The 24,409-nt window shown below is 38.1% G+C and overlaps 1 protein-coding gene across 1 annotated transcript in view; it reads left to right on the top strand.

The window, feature by feature from the left end:
• cdh18a (cadherin 18, type 2a) overlaps positions 1-24,409 on the top strand; it is a 111,333-nt gene that overhangs the window by 78,370 nt on the left and 8,554 nt on the right. The window contains exons 4-9 of the mRNA XM_036556860.1: positions 1,936-2,103; positions 3,895-4,082; positions 4,558-4,811; positions 5,465-5,601; positions 11,396-11,517; positions 15,855-15,969. Coding sequence (XP_036412753.1) covers positions 1,936-2,103; positions 3,895-4,082; positions 4,558-4,811; positions 5,465-5,601; positions 11,396-11,517; positions 15,855-15,969 — 984 coding nt within the window. The remainder of the gene's footprint in view (positions 1-1,935; positions 2,104-3,894; positions 4,083-4,557; positions 4,812-5,464; positions 5,602-11,395; positions 11,518-15,854; positions 15,970-24,409) is intronic.

Below are 24,409 nucleotides of genomic sequence, written 5' to 3'. Positions count from 1 at the left end.
CAGGGGTAACTTACAGCGTCAGGACCAACTAAATGATCTTGATTTTGTGAAATGCTTTTTGCAGGAGATCCAGATTTCAAATTCTAAATCTGAAAGGACAAAACGGTTGGATTTGGGTTACTGAGGTTAAGGTTAAAGGCCTCATTCTCCAATATCATCTTAAGTTTTTTCTTAAATGTGTTTTCGAGGTCCTAAGAAAAAGTCTACGTCAGATGCATGATGTGTTCTTAAACCACAGAACCCATTTACACCTTTGTGCTCTTGAGTCCGTGTAGATTCTGCTCGTACCTAAGAACAAATCCCAAATAAGAAAATATTGGTGAATGTCAGAATCTTAAATACATCTCTTAAGAAACGGTTGGTGAATGAGGCCCATAGTTACGTTTAGGCATAGATGTTTAAACAGTGCTGTGCAAAAGCCAGAGATCAGTAAGTAAGTAAGTAAAGTTTATTTATATAGCGCTTTTTACAACAGGTGTTGTCACAAAGCAGCTTTACGAGGAAATGAGCATTACAAAAAGAAATCCGGGTCCGAGCCCCCATGAGCGTCGCCAGTGGCGACAGTGGCAAGGAAAAACTCCCTAAGAGAAACAGGAAGAAACCTTGAGAGGAACCAAGACTCAGAAGGGGAACCCATCCTCCTCTGGTCGACACCGGATAGTAAACATTGTTAGTATAAAGTATTATAGTACAAAAACAGGGTAAAAGGTGGGGCAAACAATTAATTTGTCACCCTTCATTTATTTAATTTTTAGTCAAAAAGGCCTTTTAATATTTTAAGTTTTGAAGAAATTAGATATATAATGATCCACTTGCATAAAGAAAAGGAAAGCTTACAGATAATAGGTTTAAAGAAAAGAGTTTCTAAAGCTGGAGTTCAAAAGATGATTTAATAGGGAAAATTGGACACCAGTGCAAGACCTGGTAGACCACCAAAACTGTCACCATCAAGATAAACAGTCCTTAAAGCTTCATCTTTGAGATATATGAGAAAATAAAGCTCATATAGCTGTATAGATGTTTCTGTCCAGCCTTTCACTATGAGAAGATACCCCAATGGGTCCAAAAGGATGTGTAACTGTAAGAAGCCCTTGCTGAAAAGCTTCCAGAACATTGATGAATAAAGCAAAGAAACTGATGGTCTTCTCAGAATAATGGACTGACCACCCCAGAGTCCAGACCTCAACATTACTGAATATGCTTGAGATTGTTAACACAACATGCAACCAACCTCTAAGACTGAACTTTGGAGATGTGGAAAAATATCCCTAAAAAGTTCTTTTAATAACTGAAAGCAAGTTTTCCAAAAAGAATGGAGGCTGTAATAAAAGCAAAGCATGGACAGACTAAATGTTGAAAAGAAATGAAATAATTTTTAGCTATCAAAACTTCAGTGTAGCTTTCCATTAAATATATTTTGTGTATGAGTTCCTTCTTGATGCTTTCAGATCGTTTGCGCACAGTGAATGGAGTTTTCTGCTTGTGTAATGCAAAGCTGAGAGAGGTCATCCAGTGTACTGATAGCTTCATTAAGAAACAGGCCACTGGCTAAGAGGCCACAGTCCAAATGAGCTTTTGTTCGTTGCTGATAAAAATGGACAAGGGCCTTTTTCACCATGCTGAGCTGATATTACATAGTAATGGTTTTGTATCACATTGGCATTTACACTGGGTTCAAAAGAAGATAACTCACATAGCCAAAAAAGAAAATAATAATAACCCTTTCCATTTTTGTACTGCCTTTCTTCACTCATGGTCGCTTTACAATTGCAGTTGGGAAAGTAGGTCAGGAGGGAGGAAGGTGAAAGTGTTGGGAGAAAAGGTAAGCTCTAAGACGACGGGAATGACGAGCGGTCATGGAGGTCCTGGGGTAAAAAAAATAAAGCTTTTTGGACGGTTAAGAAGAACTTGTGTTTGTGTTTGTTTCACTTTTAGGTATCATTAGGACGGCGCTAGCCAACATGGACAGAGAGACCAGAGAAATGTACTCCATCATCATCCAAGCCAAAGACATGGCCGGCTCGGTGGGGGGACTGTCTGGATCGACCACTGTCAACATCACTCTGACTGATGTCAATGACAATCCTCCAAGGTTTCCCCAAAGTGAGTGTCTGCTTGCTTACTCTTTTTGACAAAATACTTCAGCCTAAGGTTTATTTAACTTTGTAGTAACTCGCAAATGTACTTTACCCTGAGATAACAACCTCATTTTCCTCAATTTATGAAATATGAAATATATTTAACAACAGTGAATGGGTTAACAATGAAGAGAAGAGTTTGAAAAAAAAAAAGCCACTAAAAATCTTGTACTCTGTCAAACTGTCTTCAGGTAGCCATTTTAAAAACTCTTTCTAGTGTAGCTCTGCTTGTGGACAACATTTCTGCGCTGGACAGTTTCCCTCAGAAAAGCAGTTTTACATTACTCAAAAGTATAATTCACATATTAGAGGATAAAGTTAATTTATTTGTGTTTAATAATATATAAAGTATTTTATTAAGAAATTTCTTAAACATATCTGTTGCCTACAAGGAACATTGCCCAAGTAAAGCGTTACTTATGCAACCGCTTGAGAGAGCACTGCAGTTATCATTTATTTTTTATTTAGAATGATTTTTTTATTTAGAATTATGTTTGTGTTTTTGTTTATTTAGGGGAACGAACTTATTTAATATACAACATGCACTGAGCGACCACTTTATTGGGTACACCTCCTTGTGTCTACTCTCTTTGTCCATATTATCAGCTCCACTTACCACATAGGTGCAGTTTGTAGTTCAGTTACAGACTGTAGTCCATCTGTACCGCTGCATACTTTTAGCCCCCTTTTGCCCCAATCTTCAATGCTCAAGACCCTTACAGGACCACTACAGAGCAGGTATTATTTGGGTGGTGGATTGTTCTCAGCACAGCAGTGACACTGACGTGCTGGTGCTGTGCTAGTGTGTGTTGTGCTGGTGTGAGTGGATCAGACAGTTTTTAAACACCTCAGTGTCACTGCTGGACTGAGAATAATCCCCACCGACCAAAAATATCCAGCCAACAGCGTCCTGTGACCACTGATGAAGGACTAGAGGATGACCAATACAAACTGTGCAGTAACAGACGAGCTATCGTCTCTGATTTTACATCTACAAGGTGGACTGACAAGGTAGGAGTGTCTAATAGAGTGGACAGTGAGTGGACACAGTGTTTAAAAACTCCAGCAGCACTGCTGTGTCTGATCCACTCATACCAGCACAACACACACTAACACACCACCACCATGTCAGTGTTACTGCAGTGCTGAGAATGATCCACCACCCAAATAATATCTGCTTTGTGGTGGTCCTGTGGGGGTCCTTACTACTGAAGAACAGGGTAAAAGGGGGCTAACAAAGTATGCAGAGAAACAGATGGACTACAGTCTGTAACTGTAGAACTACAAAGTGCACCTATATGGAAAGTAGAGTTGATCAGTGTATGTGCAATATTAGAAGCCCATAACAGTCAAATCTGTCATATATCAGTCAACTAAAACACTCACTTCAGCTCAGGAAGGGCTTGTTAATCAGTGGATTAGTTAGACCAGGTGTGTTGGGAGCACTAAAAGGTGCAGGGCAGGGGGTCCTACAGGACAAAAGCTGGGAACCACTGCACTAGAGGGCTGATCTAGCCCAGTTATCATTACCAATTGAGGTCATCTTTTACTTCATTGATAGGTACTTTAACATATTTTGGATGACCATCAAACCTTTCACAAGTAAAATGTTTTGTGCCAAAATTCAGTCCCTGCACCATCACTCCAGGTATTTTTACCTACCTTTAACATTTCAACTTTTCTCAGCTTTTAGTGTTTTCAGACAAAGATGGGCAATTTGAACACATTTGCTCTAAATGTTTGTGTTCTGCTCCAGAGAACTACCAGCTGTACGTGCCGGAATCCGCTCAAGTCGGAAAAGCTGTGGGGAAAATCAAAGCCAACGACGAAGACCTGGGAATCAACGCTGAGATGGCGTACAGAATCACCAATGAGGAAGGGGCAGCCATGTTTTCTATCTATGCTGACAGTGACAAGAGGGAAGGGGTCATCTCTCTCAAAAAGGTATGATACCTTCACAGTCTTTATTCGCAGGTGCTTCAAAAGCATGGTGTTAATAAATATCAATTGTTTCTATTTAACAGGCAGATAAATTCTGTGGAAAATGCTAAACATTGAGTTGGAACAACATTTGTGTTTGTACATAGAAAAGGGTACTAAAAACAAACATCTTTTACATTTTTGATACATTTTTGTTATTTCTTCAAACTTTGTGACTCAAACCTGTCAATACAGAATGAAACTAGAATGAAGATGTAATTCACTAAGTAGTTAACTATGTAATTAATATATAACTACTATATAATTACATTACAACACTGGAATAGTATTGACGAATGAAAGTAATAACTCCAAACTTCTAAGGATTTAAGGGTTAAACAAGAGTGCTCAAATATGACTTTGAGGGTTTTGCAGCTGAGTGAGTTCTTACTTTTTCAGTCAGACACATTCATCATTTTGCCACCTCTATTCCTTGCAGCCATTGGACTATGAGAAAAAGAAGGCCTACTCATTAAACATAGAGGGCGTGAACACACATCTGGACCCTCGATTCTTCCACCTGGGCCCATTCAAAGACACCACCACCTTGAAGATTATCGTTGGGGATGTAGACGAAGCTCCAGTATTCACCATGGATTACTACATCATGGATGTGTATGAAAATGCTCCGGCCGGAACAGACGTCGGCATGGTAACGGCTCAAGACCCCGACAATGCCAGGGGCAAAGTTAGGTGAGAGCTGAAGCAAGCCAGCGCTAGTAATTAAGTAGTTAATTCACTGTGATATGTGGCGTTCTGGTCCATTTTATTTTTATTTTTCTCTAATGTATGGAGAAAAAATAGCATTAAACTTACAACACATCCCTTGAAAGGTGATATTTCCATTCCTTCCGAGTGCCTTGACAGAATGGTTCTCAATCCTGGGGGACGCACCACATTGCATAGTTTAGTGTTTTCCCTGCTGTAGCACACTGTGCTCAAATTACTAGCTAATTATGAAACCCCCCATGAGCTGAATCAGGCACTGCTGTCATGCGAAAGCAGATAGACTTACGGTACAGTGTTCAGAGTATTGCACAGGGAATCGCCTTCACATAATTTAAAAGACCACAAAAAAGAAAACAGAAATAACTATTTAAAAAAAAATGCTGCTCATATGGATCTTCTATCAACACATTAGCTGTACTAGCTTATTCAGCACAGCTGTTTAAAATATTCAGCACTTTCAAGGCCTCTACCCTCTTTCAACATGAAAAGCCAATTAACGAAGAACTGTTATCTGTTTACACTCAGAAAACCCTCAAGCGATTTGCCTGTCCATCACCTCTTCCGTGAACCAGAGTTATGATCCGTCATATCAAAACTCTTCGGTCCTCTAATTGCAGGTATTCCATTGACAGCAGTGTGAACGGAGAGTCACTTTTCAGCATCGATGCCAACAGCGGACTCATTAAAACCACCGCAAGCTTGGATCGAGAGGCAGTAGCCTGGCACAACATCACTGTTAAGGCTTCAGAGGTTGGTAAGTATGGCTCCGTGGCCAGAATCCTATCTATGCCAATCAATTTTGCATGGGAGTTTGTGAAAAAGCCACTCCTAAAAATACAGGTGCTGGAAAGGTTCTTCGGAGCAATGCCATAGAAGAACCACCGTTCAGTTCATTGTCGTTCAAAGATCTATTTTTGAAGAATGAAGAACCATTTGAAAATGCAGAAAAACACATTATATAAGGTCCTACATCAGTTGAACATTGTTCTTAGAACCTGTTTGTCTAAGCCAAGGACCATTTTTGGCTCACTGAAGAACCTTTCAATGGATGGTTCTTAAAAACACCCTTGTTATAAATGGGAGGGTGAAGGATTTTTTGCAAGTGCAGAGAACCACATAATACAAAGGTTCTAAGTTTTTTCCTAGAATATGTACATCCAAGCCAAGAACCACATATGGCTCTTTGAAGAACTTTCCTTTAATGGTTCTTTAAAGAACTGAGATGTGCAACAGCGGAAAACTTTCATAAAGTGTAAAGGACCACATAATATGACGAGTATGTGTCAGTTTAAGGTTTTCTTCCTAGAACCTGCACATCCAAGCCAAGAACTCTTGTGGAACCTTTCAGTGGGTCGTTTTTAAAGAACCTTGTGAATGAGATGTGTAAGAATCTTTTGAAAATATGAAGAACTACATAAGATAAAAGGTTTGTATTAATTCATGGTGTTTCCTAGAATCTGTATGTCCAAGTCAAGAACCAAAAGTTCTTGGAAAACTTTTCAACACATGGTTGTGAAGTGTGGATGAGTGTGAAGGACCTTTTTAAAATTTAACGAACCTCCACACAATCAAGGTTTTAGCCTTGTACATAAAGTACAAGCCAAGAACCATTTAGGAACCATTAAGAGAATTTTGAACCAAGACCTAAAGAGATCCATCTCATCCAGGCTGAAGATACACAGCTGCAATTACAATCATAGATATTGACCACAGCAAATGAGAAGCATTGCATTGTTGGATTGATGTTGTTGCTGTAGGTACTGTGGAGGTTTGATTGAGGCAGACAGGGTCAATTGATTTCTCTGTCTCTTTTTTCCTTTCTTTTGCTTATCTAAGTAATTACCCTTTTCTTCATCCCATTCTTAGCAACAGTGTTGGCTAATGAGTTGAAGCTGCCCATTGATAGCATCAGCAGACACAAAGCTGATAGCGATCAATCACCATTAGTAATCCACATGTGATTAGAGATAGTCCACATATTGGTCTAGCCAATATTTTTCACTGATATTCAGCGTTTTTTTTTTCAGAATATCGGCTGCATCAGTTATCAGCTCCTTGACGGAGATACCATTTAGAGTTGAAAATGCTTAGCCTCCAGGGTTCATATAAATGTAATCTTAGAGAGCTCCACTGCTTCGTACTATTCTGAAATATTCATGAAATTTACATTCAAACAGGCACAGTCTGCTTTTCCGTTCTCCTCTAAACCAGCATCCCGTTTGTTCGTAGACTCCTGCGGCTGAATTCATATGTAAAACCCCAGAGAGGGGGTTTGGCTGGGTCCTGTAGCACTGCAGGAAAAGAGGGGCTGTTTGCATAGGTTTCACCATAACAATGCCACCTAAGCAACAGATAGCGAAAGCTATGCAGTGCCTAAGAACAGATCTAGGGATGAGTAAATCAGGAATGGTTAGAGTAGACAAAATATTTTAAAATGTTTAATCCAAGTTGGTTAATTCAACTATAGTCTGTTTCCTAAGTTCCTAATATGGTCCCCAAAGCTTTTGCCTCATTTACTAAACTTGCCCAAACCTCTGAATGATTACAGTCAAAATCCCATAAATTGAACTGTTGTGTCTTCATATATCGGTTTATTTTATATGTGAAGAGTAGGAAGAGCTGTATGTTTGCATAGAAAGAGCTGTAGAAATGACTCTCAGGGCCAGAAGGTGCCTTTTGCACCAGACACGCTCTCACTGTATTGAGTTTGAAAATGGCATTCAAGTTTAAATATTCAATTTGTTGCAGAAAAAAATGGGTGGAGCAGGCCCATACACAAGAACTGGGGGTAGGGCCTGAGCCCCTGCACTTCTCCTTTCAGACTGTATAGGTGCCCTCTTGGCTGGTATGGTAATTGTGTTTTATATGGCCATTCCTTAGAATTCATTTACACAAAGCTCATCACAGCCTCGCATCGATAATAATGCTAATGGGTCTGTTTGGGTTCAACAAGCTTTATTACTCTTAAGCGCCTTCTGTAGTGCAGTACCCTGTACCTGTGGAGGTTTTACCGCAGGAACTCTGATCTGCACACATCATCACAGTGCTAAACATTCCCACAGACAAAGCACCTATGCAAAGCATCACAGCACAATTAAAGAAATGTCGACTTGCAAAAAGTTTTTGATATTGAAAAATACAGATTTTTTTTGTGAGGCTGGGTAGAGTTCACTCACTGGCTCATAGCAAATAGATAATTAAGTGGGTAATGATGGAGAGAGGGGTTCCAGTCCTCGCTCAGACAGTAATACGAATATTCTATCCTGTCTTTGGGACAAATGTTTAACATTATATTTATTTTCCTCTGAAGCATGGCTAAATTGGGCAATATGCTACAAATTATTTAAGGTTTAATTCACATTCACCTTGCCCCTGCTCCCCAAACTGGGATGGAGATGCTGGAAACATGCAATGTGATTACATATGTTGTTAGATTTACTGAAAGTTTGCTACAATTATAGTACATTAAACAGTAAATGTAGATGCATCACCAACTCATAGTGAACCTGCAGGAATTTTTGTTACTAAAGATTTGCTGAAGTTACTAATAATTTCAAAGGATTTGCTAAAATTACGAAAGATTAGCTACAGCCATAGAAAATTGAACAGCCATTTCAGATGCATCGCAAACCCATGTTGCAGTCGTATTAAGGTTATACATTCTTGCTAAAGTTATTAAAGATTAGCTTGGGACATCAAATGTTAGCTGAAGTCACAGCAGCAGCTGCATCAAGTTTCTAAAAATTGACTAACTTTGCTAAAGATAATGATTAGGTTAGTCTTGAAATTAATTTCAGACATCAATTTAAACAATTTTTGCTAAAGATTTGCTAAAGTCACTAAACATTAGCCATAGCCTTAGTAAACTGAACAATTTTTGCTAAAGTTATTAAAAAAGTTATTAAAATCGTACTAATGTAAATTTGCCAAAGTTACTTAAGATTAGTCAATTGACTGGTAACTTCAGACACATTTCCAGCTGACACTGCAGCTGCATCACGTTTCTGAAAATCAGCTAAAGTTACTAAAGTTTACTGCCTTTGTAAATAGTCAGTTTTAGATGTATGGCCAATGTATATTCCGGCCTTACATACATTTTCTAAAATGCTTATCCTACCGGGTCGCGGGTGGGTTGGGAGGAGTTGCTGGAGCCTATTCCAGCGGTCATTGGGCAGACGTCAGTATACACCCTGGACAGTTAATGAATTTTTGGTAAAGTTGCAGATTAGCTGCAGCCTCAGTCAACTGAACAGTAATTTCTGATGCGTTGCCAACTCACATCACAGCTGCATCAAGTTACTAAAGATAGAGTAAATACAGATAATGGCCACATCAATTTGCAAAATGTTTGCCAACGTTACTTACAGTACTAAAGATTAGCTAAAGTCACGAAGGATTAGCTACAGACCTAGTAAACTGAACAGTTAGATGCAATTCCAACTTATAGCTGCATCAAGTTTCTACATTTTGCTCAAGTGACAAAATTTTTGCTGACATAATTTTTGATTTGCAAAAGTTACTACAGATTAGCTAGTTACTAAGGATTAGCTACAGCCATAGTCAACTAAACTATCATTTCAGACAGCAGTTCAAAGTGCAGCTACATTAAGTTTCTAAAGATCAGCTAAAGTTACTAAAGACTGGCTACAGCATTTGTCAATTGTAAATTGTCATTTCAGTCATTTTAGATGCATCGTTTATGAATATTGTGGTCATATCAAGTTAATGAATTTTTGCTAAAGTTACAAAAGATTAGCTAAAGTTACTAAAGATTAACTACATTCTTGGTCAATTAGTAATTTCAGATGCATTGCCAACTCGTATTATGGCTGCATGAGGTTCCTGAAGATTAGCTAAAATTACAAAATATTAGCTAAAGTTACTAAAGATTAGCTAAAATGACAAAATATTAGTTAAACTTACTAAAGATTAGTTGTGATCTTAACTGAATAGTAATTTCAGGCACACTGGCAACTCAAATTATGGCTGCAAACTATTTTGCCAAATATACTAAAGAGTTGCTAAAGTCACTGAAGATTTGCTAAAGTTGCTAAAGATTAGCTAAAGTCTTTTTCACTTAAATAGTATTTTACCTTGCCAACTCATCATGGCTGCATAAAGTTATTAAAGACTAGCTAAAGTAAATAAAGATTAGGGAAAGTTATTAATGATCAGCTGAAGTAAATAAAGATTAGCTAAAGTTACTAATGATCAGATGAATAAATAAAAATTAGCTAAAGTTACTAATGATCAGCTAAAGTAAATAAAGATTAGCTAAAGTTACTAATGATCAGCTAAAGTAAATAAAGATTAGCTAAAGTTACTAATGATCAGCTGAATAAATAAAGATTAGCTAAAGTTACTAATGATCAGCTAAAGTAAATAAAGATTAGCTAAAGTTACTAATGATCAGCTAAAGTAAATAAAGATTAGCTAAAGTTACTAATGATCAGCTAAAGTAAATAAAAATTAGCTAAAGTTACTAATGATCAGCTAAAGTAAATAAAAATTAGCTAAAGTTACTAATGATCAGCTGAATAAATAAAGATTAGCTAAAGTTACTAATGATCAGCTAAAGTAAATAAAGATTAGCTAAAGTTACTAATGATCAGCTAAAGTAAATAAAGATTAGCTAAAGTTACTAATGATCAGCTGAAGTATATAAAGATTAGCTAAAGTTACTAATGATCAGCTGAAGTATATAAAGATTAGCTAAAGTTACTAATGATCAGCTGAAGTATATAAAGATTAGCTAAAGTTACTAATGATCAGCTAAAGTATATAAAGATTAGCTAAAGTTACTAATGATCAGCTAAAGTAAATAAAGATTAGCTAAAGTTACTAATGATCAGCTAAAGTAAATAAAGATTAGCTAAAGTTACTAATGATCAGCTGAAGTATATAAAGATTAGCTAAAGTTACTAATGATCAGCTGAAGTATATAAAGATTAGCTAAAGTTACTAATGATCAGCTGAAGTATATAAAGATTAGCTAAAGTTACTAATGATCAGCTGAAGTATATAAAGATTAGCTAAAGTTACTAATGATCAGCTGAAGTATATAAAGATTAGCTAAAGTTACTAATGATCAGCTAAAGTAAATAAAGATTAGCTAAAGTTACTAATGATCAGCTAAAGTAAATAAAGATTAGCTAAAGTTACTAATGATCAGCTGAAGTATATAAAGATTAGCTAAAGTTACTAATGATCAGCTGAAGTATATAAAGATTAGCTAAAGTTACTAATGATCAGCTAAAGTAAATAAAGATTAGCTAAAGTTACTAATGATCAGCTGAATAAATAAAGATTAGCTAAAGTTACTAATGATCAGCTAAAGTAAATAAAGATTAGCTAAAGTTACTAATGATCAGCTAAAGTAAATAAAGATTAGCTAAAGTTACTAATGATCAGCTAAAGTAAATAAAGATTAGCTAAAGTTACTAATGATCAGCTAAAGTAAATAAAGATTAGCTAAAGTTACTAATGATCAGCTGACGTATATAACGATTAGCTACAGCCTCAGTGTTTGATGGTTGTGTTTTTTTCAGACAATCCAAAGCTGGTCAGCTACGTTCCAGTCACAGTTCAAGTCCTGGACGTCAATGACAACACGCCCTACATTCCTACTGACCAGGACATCATTGTGTGTGAGAGTTCCAAGCCAGGCCAGGTTAGTTATCTCTGCCGGATTTCCTTTTTGTGCTCTCTTTGAGCTTCTCCTCTAAAATTCCTTCTCTCCTATCGTACTCCGTTTTGTACTTCGTTTCCCATTTCTGCTGGTTCCTTTCTTCCTCCTCGCGCTATCTCTGAACCTTTTACCTCTCTACTGTCTTACTTCTATATGCACACACATACACGAGCGCTATCCGTCCCTTTATGACACGTCTGACACCATCGGGGTTGGATTTATCTGTGGCTCTGCAGACTTGGAAGCCTCTTGAATCCATAAATTATTCAGCATATACAGGATGTCTTCTGGAGCAGATATCGGGCCCACACTGCACTGAGCCCACTGGGGCCAGCTTGCAAGAAGTGTTAATCATCGCTCTTTCCGATAGGAGCCGTCGCGCATCAAAGCGCGGCCTCTACCGATTCACATCGTGCCCGTCCTCTTATATTTCTTCCCAACTTGAATGAAGATCACTAAACGTGGAGGATGTGCTGAGCATAGAGACATGATGCATGTCTGGATTAAATTTCTGGAGGCCTCTCGAAGCGCTGCGGCCAGAAAGGCACTGCAGGTGAAAGCCGGGTCCAGTTTGGCTAAAAACATGATAAATTATTCTTCCACTTCTCCTGCGGATAAATGGCGTCTGTAATGAATGGAAATAAACCGTTGCTTTGTTTAGCACTGAATTGAGAGTTATTTTAAGAGGCCATACAACATTGTTTTAAATACATGCTGCTTTTTTTCCCTCCAGCCGAGTAAACTCATTTACATGCTGTGTGTATTATCACTATTATGATAAATTACATTTAGACACATTTTTCTTAGTATTTGATGGGTATCGTTAGTACTTCTAGAACACTGAACAACAAAATACACATTTAGACAAATTGTAGAGAGTAAACAACAACAACCAGTGTGTAGAAACGGCACAACAGCAAATAGCGGATTGGTTGTTAGCCCATTATGACATCATCTTATTATATTAATTTAATTGTACTAATTGTTTGATATTTTCTCCTGTGCCTTCTTAAAATATTAACCTTTGCAAATATTAAATCAAAACCTGCTATTGTACTCTAGTGTGAAAATCTTAAAATATTGCATTTTATTTTTCATATCGCCCATCAATGATTCATACCACAGTTACATATTGTGTAACACAAAAGTGTCTTCAAGTCTTGTAATGTTATATATTTGCCATATCGCCCATCCTCTATATTGTATATCATGTAAATATGAAGTATGACATTGACATTGCATTTAGCCATATCACCCACCCTGTTTAGATATCTTTGACTATCATATTATATTTTTGACATGATCTCCTACTTTCACTTCAAAAAATCATATTGTTATATTTTTGCCATTATCTCATGTTTTAACTTAAAAAAACTGTAGTTTTATTTTTGTCATTATCTCCTATTTTCACTTGAAAAAAAATACTTAAACAATTATATTATTTTATTTTTGCCATATTCTCTGACTTTTACTTCAAAAAATTATATTGCTATATTTTTACCATTATCTCTTACTTTCACATCAAAAAATTATTTTGTGATATCTTTGCCATTATCTCCTATTTTAATTTTAAAAAATATTTTGTTATATCTTTGCTATTATCTCTTATTTCTATTTTTTTTAAAAAATGTTGTTATATCTTTGCCATTATCTCCTATTTTTACTTAAAAATTATATTGTCTTATTTTTGAGATTATCACCTACTTTTACCTTAAAGAATTATTTGGTTATATTTTTGCTATTGTCTCTGACTTTTGCTTCAAAAAATTATATTTTTTTATATTTTTGCCATTGTCTTTGACTTTTACTTAAAAAAAATATATACTTTTTGTCATTATCTCTGACTTTTACTTCAAAATATATTATATTTTTGCCACAATCTCCTACTTTTACTTTAAAAAATGATGTTTTGCCATTGTCTCTGAATTTTACTTAAAAATTATATTGTTATATTTTCGCCACAATCTCCTACTTTTACTTCAAAAAATGATATTTTTATATATTTTGCCATTATCTTAGATTTTAACTTCAAAAAATGTTATTGTTATATTTTTGCCATTTTGGCCACTCTTACTTCAGAGAAACAGAATATCATGATAACATATCATGTATCGTGTAAATATCAGGATCCAGCATTGAGCGAGTCACAGACTATAAGCCTTGGTTGGCATTTGACTGGATGATAAACTTTAATTTAAACCTCACATCAATAAACTAGTCAATCAGTGTAAGCAGAGGCTTGGATTCCTTTAAATCCATAAATCTTGTTTGCCTATGTGAGCCAGAATAAGAGGTGTGGGGGCAACCTTACTATCAGCCCTGGTTTACAGCCATGTAGTTTATAGCCAGCACCCTCAAATCACTCGACTCACTCTGTCACTCCACTTTGAGATTCATTACTAGTGACCTGTGCAGCACTTACCACTGTAGCCTGAATGAGAAAGTTGGTCCTCATTAGCAGCAAAACAGAAAACAATATTTTTAATTAGTCTCAGGCCAAGTGACAAATTATATCACATCTATGATCTCTATAAATAGTGGTAATTTTCAGATTCGCTTTAGTGACTGGATCACCTGTCGCGCAGAGTTTTACTGAACTGGTAAATCTGCTTTTAGCTACAGAGAACCAGTGAGCTGGAATTCACTACAGGAGTCTCTCTCGCTGGTATCTCTGATTTTTTTAAGCTTCTGTTCTGTAGCTGCCATCAGACAGCCTGCAGCCTTTTTTGCCTTTTCTCCTTTTCATTTAATTCTTTTATTTTTTCCTAATTGTTTTATTTTATTTTATCTTATTTAGCTGATAAAATATTCATTTCCTTATTGGATCTTAATCCTATCGCTGTTTTCATTTTATTACTTTTTACATTTTTTTTACTTTATTGTTTCAAAGTTTAGTGGGTCTTAATTTTCCTTTTAAAGCTGAATTTTATTATTTGGTTTTAACTGCCGTGTCTTGGCTTTATTTAATTGTTCCCCTTCTTTATCATATCCTAGTTGTTCTCCTATTTTATCCATTTATCTTCTGTTAATTTCAGTTTACACTGATTAAATATCATTTTAATATCTTTTCAATCCCTTTGCACTATAAATGCTCAGCTGCATTGAAAATGAGGGCCAGCCTGAAGGTATTTCTGAGTAAAAATAGGTAAAGGTTGATTTACAGATTGATAGGATATCAATAGTGTTGCTGTATCGCCCATCTTGAACAAAGTTAAATATCATAATGTCAAAATATCTTCAAATATCATGACATAACATGCTTGCCATATTGCTCACCCCTGCTGCAGAAAAATGAAATACTATGATAAATTTTGTTAATCGTGAATTTTTTTTTTTAAGTATCATGATGTTATATCTTATGCCATATCGCCCACCCCCACTTCATCCTAGTCCAGACTAGCATTGACAAAAAATCAAGAGGTGTCTGGGTCTCTGAAAGCCTTGACAGTGGACAGCAGAGGCTGACATGTCCTGGAGCCCTTATTATAAGTGGGAAGAGCTCAGATACACAGCGTGAGATTGAGTCTGAGCGAATGTGAGACGTCCTGACGAAGCCCCCGCCGCTCTCATCGGGTGTCCCCACACCGACAGGTGAAGATCTTCAATAATTGGTCCATCCCAGGCATGAGGAGCGCTTTTTCTCGCTCGCTGCTGATCCGCTGGTGGGGGCCAATTAGGTTAACAAGCTGACAAAACATCACGGGGACGAGCGTTGCTTGAAGCCAGCATGCATCCGCCGCCTGTGATCCAGCAGCCCTGCTGGGCCGAGCGCCGCATGCACGGAGATGCGAGCCAGAACCCGACGCCCCTCCAACTGAGGAGCAGGCAGAGAGGGGCAGGTAGTGCTGTGAGACTGGAGAGAGAGAGCAAAACGATAAAACACCACTGAGATCTTTAATCTGATTCCATTTCTTGCTCATTTCAATCCTTTATTTAGTAGTTAATTGTCTCTGCCTGTCTCTCTCTCTCTCTCTCTCTCTGTCTCTTCTCTCTGTTTTTTCTCCTTGTAAAACTTCCTCTCTTTTTATTTCTGATTTCTTTTTTCCTCTCTCTCTCTCTCTCTCTCTCTCTCTCTCTCTCTCATTTCCCCTTATATCCTGTCTTTTTTCTTTCAATCGTACGCTCTCTCTTTCTCTTGCTCTCACTAATACTCTCTCAATTTTTGCCTCTCTGCCTCTTTCTGTCTCTCTCCCTCTCACTTTTACTCTCTCTCTCTCTCTCTCCTCTCTCTCCCTCTCTCTCTCTCTCTCTCTCTCTCTCTCTCTCTCTCTCTCTCCCTCTCTCTCTCTCTCTCTCTCTCTCTCTCTCTCTTTGTACAGGTCATCCAGACCATCAGGGCTACAGACAAAGACAACTTTGCCAATGGACGCTTTTCTTTTGCTCTGCCAACTGACCTGCAGGCCAACCCGAATTTCACCCTGAAGGACAATGAAGGTATAAATATGAGAACAGGTTGTGCTTTGAGGGACTTTGCGACAGCTAATTTTTCATAACTGAAAAATCGCAGCTGCAGTGTGCTGTCATTGTTGATAATATAATTTCAGCCTCTAGCATATAAATGCACCTGCATGATAAGCCTTATGTGTTTTGTTCACACTTTACCTTTATTACAGCTCTCATTCTTCTCATGAGACTCGCTTCAAAAGACATCCACAGGGGTATTTTTCCACACGTCTGAAGTTCAGTCTTAGAAGTTGGTCGCACTTTCTTCCTCCAATGACCCAAATAATCCCAAACACATTCAATGACGTTGAGGTCTGGGCTCTGGGGTGGCCAGTCCATTGTTCTGAGAACAGCAGCAGCTTCTTTGTTTCATTCGCAAATGTTCCCTTGTAATGTTGCAAATTTGCTCAAAAATCTCAGTAACAGCTTTTAGACACTTTGAGTTGTCTTCTCACAGTGGACAGAAACACCTGTAAATTCTGATCTAGGTTATCTAATGATGACAGTTTTGGTGGTCTACCAGGTCTTGAGGGTGGTTGTTAGGAACCCCATTTTCTCTATATCTTTTAACTTTGATTTAGGAAACTCCTTTGACTTTCTCTTTCAATAAACAAGTGGATTATCTTGTAACTAATCTCTTTGGAAATAACTTCTATTCCTATGGTCATTTTGACTAGAAATTCAGTACTAGAAAGGTGGCCTGTGACTTTTGCACAGTACTGTGAAGCACACTCCCATTTCAGTTTAAAATGGCAAAGTTATTGGCTTCCATTTGTTATGCAATATCAAATAAGATCCAGAAAAGCCTCTCTCTGTGCGAATCTCGATAATAGAATTTGCCTCATGAGAGCTGAATTTCCTCATCTTTGCTCCAAGCAAACCACCAGCGCCTCAAGACAAACATATTTAGCATCATGTGTTGTTGTCACATGGATCTTGCTCATTCTCTGACCCCGCCCCCTCTCCACTCATCCCACCTCCCATCCCCCAACCACACTCTTCTAATATCAAAGAGAGGCCAGTGGTGCGGTTGCCCAGGAAACCAGGTCTGTGTCTATGTTAGCTCAGGGCTGTCTGCTGGAGATGGTCAGACTGTAATGATTCATCTCCAGAAAAGCAGACTGCTCCTTTGGAGGATAGAGGGGGTAGAAAAATGGGGGGCTTCAGGTGGACTATGTGGGTTTAACAGCACGATCTGGGGGATCAGAAACAGACGCTAAGAAACCCAGAGACCCCTGAGCTCTGCTGTCAGAGCTTTAGAGCTTTGCTTCGGTTTGTTTCCTACAGCCTAAGCCAAGTTCTCCCCTCAGGCTTTGCTCTATCTAAATAACATCCCTGTGGATGGGTCATTACAGAGGCGTTTATGTGCTGGGGACTGGACTGTCTGTTTCATACTTCAGCAAAGATGCACACATTTATGTCCATATGCCAAGATTTATAAGTAATCACGGAGAGAGGGTCTAACATGCACTCGGCCTGGGAAATAGAATAATATAATGGGATATTGGCAATGATTGACAAGTAATGCTTCAAAGGTGACGTTTGAAAGAAAACGGACACAGAGCTATTTTAAATAGCTTGTTTAATAATTTTAAATATGTACATGCAATTTTTTATTCACTTTTACTGTTAAAACATCAAATTATTTTGTGACATTAAAAATCTGTTAAGTTACAACAGAGCAAATGATTCATTGTCTGCTGTGCATTCAGAGGAAAATCCAAAGCACTTTTCACAGTAAGTGTCCCGATGGTTTAGGTGAGTTGCAAAATGATGATAATGTAATACTGTATGGTTTCCCACAGGCATCTTTAAGTGCATTCCAGAGCATCTCCACTACAGGGACATGGCTTTGGATTTTACTCACTCGTGCAAGTTTAGCAGTCTGAAGTTTCTCCACAAGGGGGAGCTATTAACACCCTTTTTTTTCGGTGTGTGGTTTAAAGAGAAGAAACAGACCTACTACTAATGTTGGCTGAATATGATCAGTACCTAACAGCAATGTTCAAACATCTAGCAAAAAGCCTTTGCAGAAGAGTAGGGGCTGTTATGAAAGCAAAGTGAGGGCAAACGTCATATTTTCTTTTGCTTTAGGTATAAACTTTTAATGAGGATCTTTTTAAGATATGTAGTGAAGCACAGTTGTGAACCCAGACCACTAGATCTAGGCCATTAATTTGACATAAATATCAAAAACCAGTCCAAAAAAACACCAACGCTTCACAACACTAACTTCTGCTAGTGTCCCTATGGGACACTATATATAAATATAACAAATATTAGTTTCTTGGTTTGAAGTTTTAGATCAAGGGTTCACAACATGCAACTCTTTTACTGCCCTGTTGCAGCTCCGTAGCAGAACTGCATTTTTAGGTTAAAATAAAAAGATCCTCCTTTACCGTAAAATAAAGCTCTGCTGATCGTTCAAACACAGTTTTAATAATAAATGGTCTTAAAAACTTGAGTTAATGTATAACTGCTTATTCATCCTTTAACCCTGAAGTTTGGCGTGCAGAATGCTGGTCACCATAGCAACGCAGACAACAATCTCGCCTAGCTTGTAGCTAAAAAGATGGAGAGAAAGATTTAAGATGAACGTTGCTAATTTAGAAACGAATGCACTTTTGCAATCACTCCAGCTTGTTTCTCTATATGTTCAATCTGCAACTAGAAACTGTCAAACACTAAAAAGTCACGAAGCTGAAGTCAGTTTCTCATTCGCCAGTTTCTTGTTTGAATTTTTCTGTTCCACCTTAAATGGTGCAGCAGTTACATCCTGGCGCCTCAGGCAAGTGACATTTTACAAGGAACTGTTCTACTTTTGTAAAAGTTTCCTACCGGAGATGCGAGAAAATTGGCTATAGCTGATCTAAAGCTTAAAGCAGAGCAAAGTAAGTCTGCATTTTCATTTATGTTATGTTTTTTGGCCTATACTAGTACATTAGCACATACTGTGATGTATTTACAGCCATGATGGTAAAATTTGACAGAAAATGTTGCGGCTCCCAAGCTGGTTCGATTTTCATTGAAAGGACAAAATGGCTCTTCGTAATTTCATATTATCTGAATTTTTTCTTAGCACCTAAAGTCCTGACCAACAGGCGTGCTCACTTAGCTATACTTACCCAGATAACCATGGAGAAAAACAAATCCTAATAGGCCAATATTCCACTGAGTGGTTCAAGAATTTAAACTTTTTGTTCCCATCCAAAACTTGTGAAACAAGAATAGTACTGAAATACTTGCAGAGCCTGATTTTATTGAATAAAAATAAAAAATAAACATTATAGCCATGCATGTTTTACTTCCTAGAAATCATCAAGCCTTCTCTGAAGGCCTAGAAGGCCCTAAGGATTCCCCACTGGTATAGCTGTAGCTAGCTATGTGAGCTAGCTCCATGTACATGTAATCTGATATACTGAGTTAAAGATCAGTGCGTATCATTAAAAGGTTGATTGGGTGGACAGTGAAGTCAACTCAGGTACCGTTAACAAAACAAAGCGATGCATGAGCCATAAGAGCGGTGTTCACATTTGTGCATGCTTCAAAGTGAAAGAGCCGTGAAAGTGGCCCTGGTGGGCGAAGGAAGCGGCGGCTGTATAATTGCACGTGGGCTCCTTTGTGAGCCTCTGCAAGCTACACCTACCCATAAACTTCTCTGCGTCTGTGTGCAAATAAATGTGTATAAATCAGCCTTTAGGAGGCACCTCTCAAAAGCCTGACCCAAGTGCTGATTGGCTCAAGAACCCCTCAGTCTGCAGATTGGATGAGAGCGTAAGCTGTTTCGTATTGGATCGCTGAGGCGTCTCACTGCAGTGACTGGAACTGTGTCATGCGACTGTGCGGCTTGCCAGCGCCAAGCATGGGAGGTGGCAAAACAAATTGGATTGCAATTCCCCCCGGAAGAATTCATTCCTTTTTCTCGTTCAGAGAAAGGCAGTGGGTGTTCAAATTGGCTTAAGTTGGTGTGGATTTTATATGCTGTGGCATCAATAATATCGGGAATCTAGGAGGTGTACCATTAGTTATGTTTTTGCTCCTGTCCCCTGATGGATGTGGTAATATGGCCCCGGTTAGAAGGGCAGATTATGTCATAAGCTCTTGGCCCATGGCTGGACTCACACATGTGTGCGTCTCAGCTGCCATGCTGGCCTCGTTATGTGACGAGTGTCCCTCCCGGGCCTCCGTCCGCGCCACGCTCCCTTCCCAGATATCCGCGGCTTTATGCATCATCTGCTGGCCCCAGCTCTCCCTCTTAAACTCTCGCATTAGGCTCGAGCTTCAGCCATAGCAATCAGGAACCGAGCCAGAGCTGCAGATACTCACTGTCCACCGGACCACACATCTCACACTGAAGATTAATTACATCTGCAGTTTACGCACACTCGGTTCCCATGGCGATTTGCGGGAAATGTGTCTATGATTCACTGTCGCTTCAATGAAGGACCTGCTAAGAATGCTCCATACTTGGAGTTATTAATGGAATGCACTTATTTTCACAAGATGCTCTTTTTCCTTTGCGCATTGGAATGTTTGTGCTGTATATATTGTGGCCAGTTATTAACCCATGAAGTGCAGGCTTAATCTTAAAGGGGCAGTCTGGACGAAATGAAGCATTTAACCATTGCTATGTCCAGGGATGGATCTAGCCTACTGTGGGCCTTAAGCAGGATTTATGTTCTTGCTAGCTGATGTCAAATTAGAAGCTAATTTATATCAATGACTACCACAAGCTCTATATATTTATAACTGGCTTATTTGTGCAATGCTGATGAATGGATGCTTGTTTGAGATTCTAATAAGTTATTTTTTTTTAATTACAGATAACTTTCTCAGCATTCTTGATGCAGTGGTCGATCTCTTGTGATACTTGGTTACCCAGAATTTCACCCTGGTTGTTTTTTAAACCATTATATATGCTGTACTTTCTACATATTTAGGCAGTATGATTTCTTTTTCCCTTCTTTGACGACTCCCCCACATGTTTTATGCAATTAGATGTTCTTTTGCACACTTTCAAGTGCATACACAAGAGGATTCATCACAGCCTGGGTTTCTAAACCTGGATTAACAGAGAAAGATGTTAACCTGCTGTTGTAAAACGAGTTAACTGTTTAGTTTTGTGAAACTGAAGCCTGTCTAAATTGAACTTTGCTTCATTAGACAGACCCCAGATCCGCTACTTCTTGTTTTCCAGCTACAAGCCAAAACAAATGGCAAAACAACCCAAAGCCTTTTCTCCTCATCTTCTCTTTTTCTTTTTTATTTTCCGACTCCAGATGGATGCATTCTTTTTTGAGATACAATTAATCAGTTGATTTTTTCCCCCTTCATCTTAAGCACTATGTGGATGGGCCTAGTTTCACAAAAGGAGGTGGGATACTGTCATTTTTACCAGCACTTCTAAGTGATTATACATCCACTATGTCAGTCATTTCTACAGACTATGTGTTACTTTCACATCAAGAAAGTTTCCAGCACCTTTTATCTGCTATGAAACGAGCCCCAGGTTATATTAATCCCATGTGAATAGACATGTCAGTATCTATTCTGCTGCCTAGCTGCTTAAATCAAGCTGATATGTATTGTCCCACCTCAAGTATACAACTCTGAACATCAAAATATTCAAAAGGATGGAAGAAAGTTGGATTTTATGTGGTGATGTTGACTGATGGTTGTAAATTCTGCACAGCATTCAGTAAAAAGACAGCTGGGTGTATGATTAGGGTAAATGAAATGAAATGTTGTGATGTGTTCTCATCTTTTTAGAGTGAAAGCAATGTGAAATCAGGTAGCCATCTGTCATGTGTACAGAGATTTCATATTCTGTGCAAGGTTTCATATTCCTTGCAAATCTGTTATAAATATTACAGATGTCCTGTGGTTAAATTGCATTACCACCACATGTAAATCTCAACTGAATAGTGCTTTAGACAACATAAAGGTACATTTACAACTCAGAAGTTGTTAAGAGGCCCCCTGGTGGCCCTGGGGCCTGAAGCAGTTGCTTAAGTAGTTTATTAAATAGATGCCCACACACCTCCTGCAGTGGAGCTACAATAGTTCTGAGAGTGAGGTTTTCTGGTTTGCAAACTAGGAAAACCCACTGCTGGTGAGGTATCTTGAAGGTAGAAGGAACTTTTGAAAAACTACAAGCGCGAATAAATGTGGGTGGGTTTTTTTTCCTCGCTAGCTGGCTAATGACAGAGCAGCATATCATTAACCTCTATATCTGTGCATTTAGATCACCATTTCCAAACAGTTATTTGACATATTTGCACAATGCATGCTGGATGTTGTAGTGAGAGAACATTGATGTGTGTATAAACAAATAGGATGCAAAATTGTGAATACTGTCAAACTCACTAAAGGATGCAATGCAATCTTACCTAGATAGATAGATAGATAGATAGATAGATAGATAGATAGATAGATAGATAGATAGATAGATATACATAATGCATAACTCATGGTTAAAACTTTTTGTGCTGAATTAGAAAATTCCTTAACCTCACCTAAGCTCAGGTTGCACATGCTGATCTATTTTACTAAGACCACCATGGATATGCATGCATCCCACACACACACACACACACACAGAGTTAAATGTAGCAGCTGAGCCAATCAAAATCCCCATTTCAGCTGAGGGGGTGGAACATTCCCCAAACACTAAAGCCTTCATGTTCAGTGAGAGGAGCTGCAACTCACTCATCCAGTATAAATGCTTTACTGCGATACACAAACTAATGCACTTAGCCACAGCTTATGTTATTACACTATGTGTATTTACTAAACATCAGTTTTAATATTTCTTGCTGCTACCTTTAAGGACTCTTTCACACCTACCTTGTTTGGTGCGGGCCTGCCAAACTGTTTTTTTAATTTGGTCCATTTTGACAAGTGTAAACACTCCACTTGTATTCAGGTCTGGCAAATAACTTCATCTCGGGCCGCCTCTAAATGAACTCTGCTTCAGTTTTTATGACTGTCCACACCAAAAACAACACACTTGGTATGCCTTTCTCACTGCATGTCAGTGCTGTACTCTCTGCATAATCTGTCTGTTTTAATATTGTTTTCTCTTTACAAGCGCCCATATTGTTTTTGTGCAGCATGACCTGTTGTGAAAAGAGACTGTTGTTCTCCAGAGATGGTAGCAAAGTTTGCTATCTGAGGCAAAACCCAGTGAAGTACAAGGTCAAAACAAACACTGACACTGTTCATGAATAATTATTATTGTTATTTATTTATTTATTCATTTATTTATTTATTTTTGAAACAATAAGTTTTGCTCCACCACTCTCCACTTTTGGACTTTTGGAAGTGTGGCACTACCCTGGCATGCAGTCTTGTTTTGCAGAAAGAAAACTATCCATTACAATTTTGCTGTTTTTGACTTTTTCCAGTCCAAAGTTCAGCCTCAAACCTGTTCAGAGCTTCAAATCAAATGTAAATGTAATTCACTGTCTAAATTCTGAGTATGTCCAATGAAAAAAAGCAGTGCAAAATGTCTGGTTTAATAATAATTCATTTGGAAATGGTAGTTTGGTAATGCACACTTCCACAGATTAACTGAGATCTTCCACATCTCCTCTTTTGTCTTCAGAAAATCAGTAGAAATTCATTCTTTCTGCCAAACTCTTGGGAAAACAGGGCAAGTTTTCAGAATTACCAATATCTTACCATATCACTGTAAAGCTTTTCAGAGAAATCCCAGCCATAGTTACAGTTGCTAGGACCACTGCACTACACTTGCTAGGACCACTGCAGCACTGCTGTGCCTAAGGGTGGCGCTGTAGTAAACTGGTCCACCCAGTTTACTACAGCGCCAACCTGAGGCAGAGCAGTGCTGCATCTCTTACTGGTTAAGAAGACCAAAGATAGAAACTTGCCAATTGTGGGTGAAGCAGGATAAACAATGACAGCATAACATCATCATATCCCCTGAAAATTCTGATTTTGAGACATTGAGGGGGTCCAAGAGGTAAATTAAGGGGGCCCTGAAACCCCAGCCCCCCTATATTTCGCACTTTGGTCATATTTATTCAAAACACAAAAATATATGCTACATAAAAATGTTGAAAATGATCTGGCCCAAAACCTAGTCTGAAACCCTAGACCGATCCCCTTCAGGCTTATATCAGGTAGCAGACCTCAATATATCATATATCATACAATATCTACCAAAAGTAAGGTCAATGTACAGTACTGTACATGTACACTGTATAATGTTCAACATGACCTTATTTGAAACGACTGTTGAATGTAATGTTGTGATTAGTGCGGTTACTCTGTCAGCCCTAGTAATTACGTTTAAATAGTATAACAAAACGATAATAATCACAACTTAAACCTCCAAAGTGAAATTTAAGGCACAGCTAGAGTTTCAAGCTAAACATTTTGCTTGAAGTTCCTCCAAGACTTCAGCATT

Source organism: Colossoma macropomum, unplaced genomic scaffold (genome assembly GCF_904425465.1).
Source record: "Colossoma macropomum unplaced genomic scaffold, Colossoma_macropomum, whole genome shotgun sequence".
NCBI lineage: Eukaryota > Metazoa > Chordata > Actinopteri > Characiformes > Serrasalmidae > Colossoma > Colossoma macropomum.
This window is presented reverse-complemented; position numbering and strand designations above follow the sequence as displayed.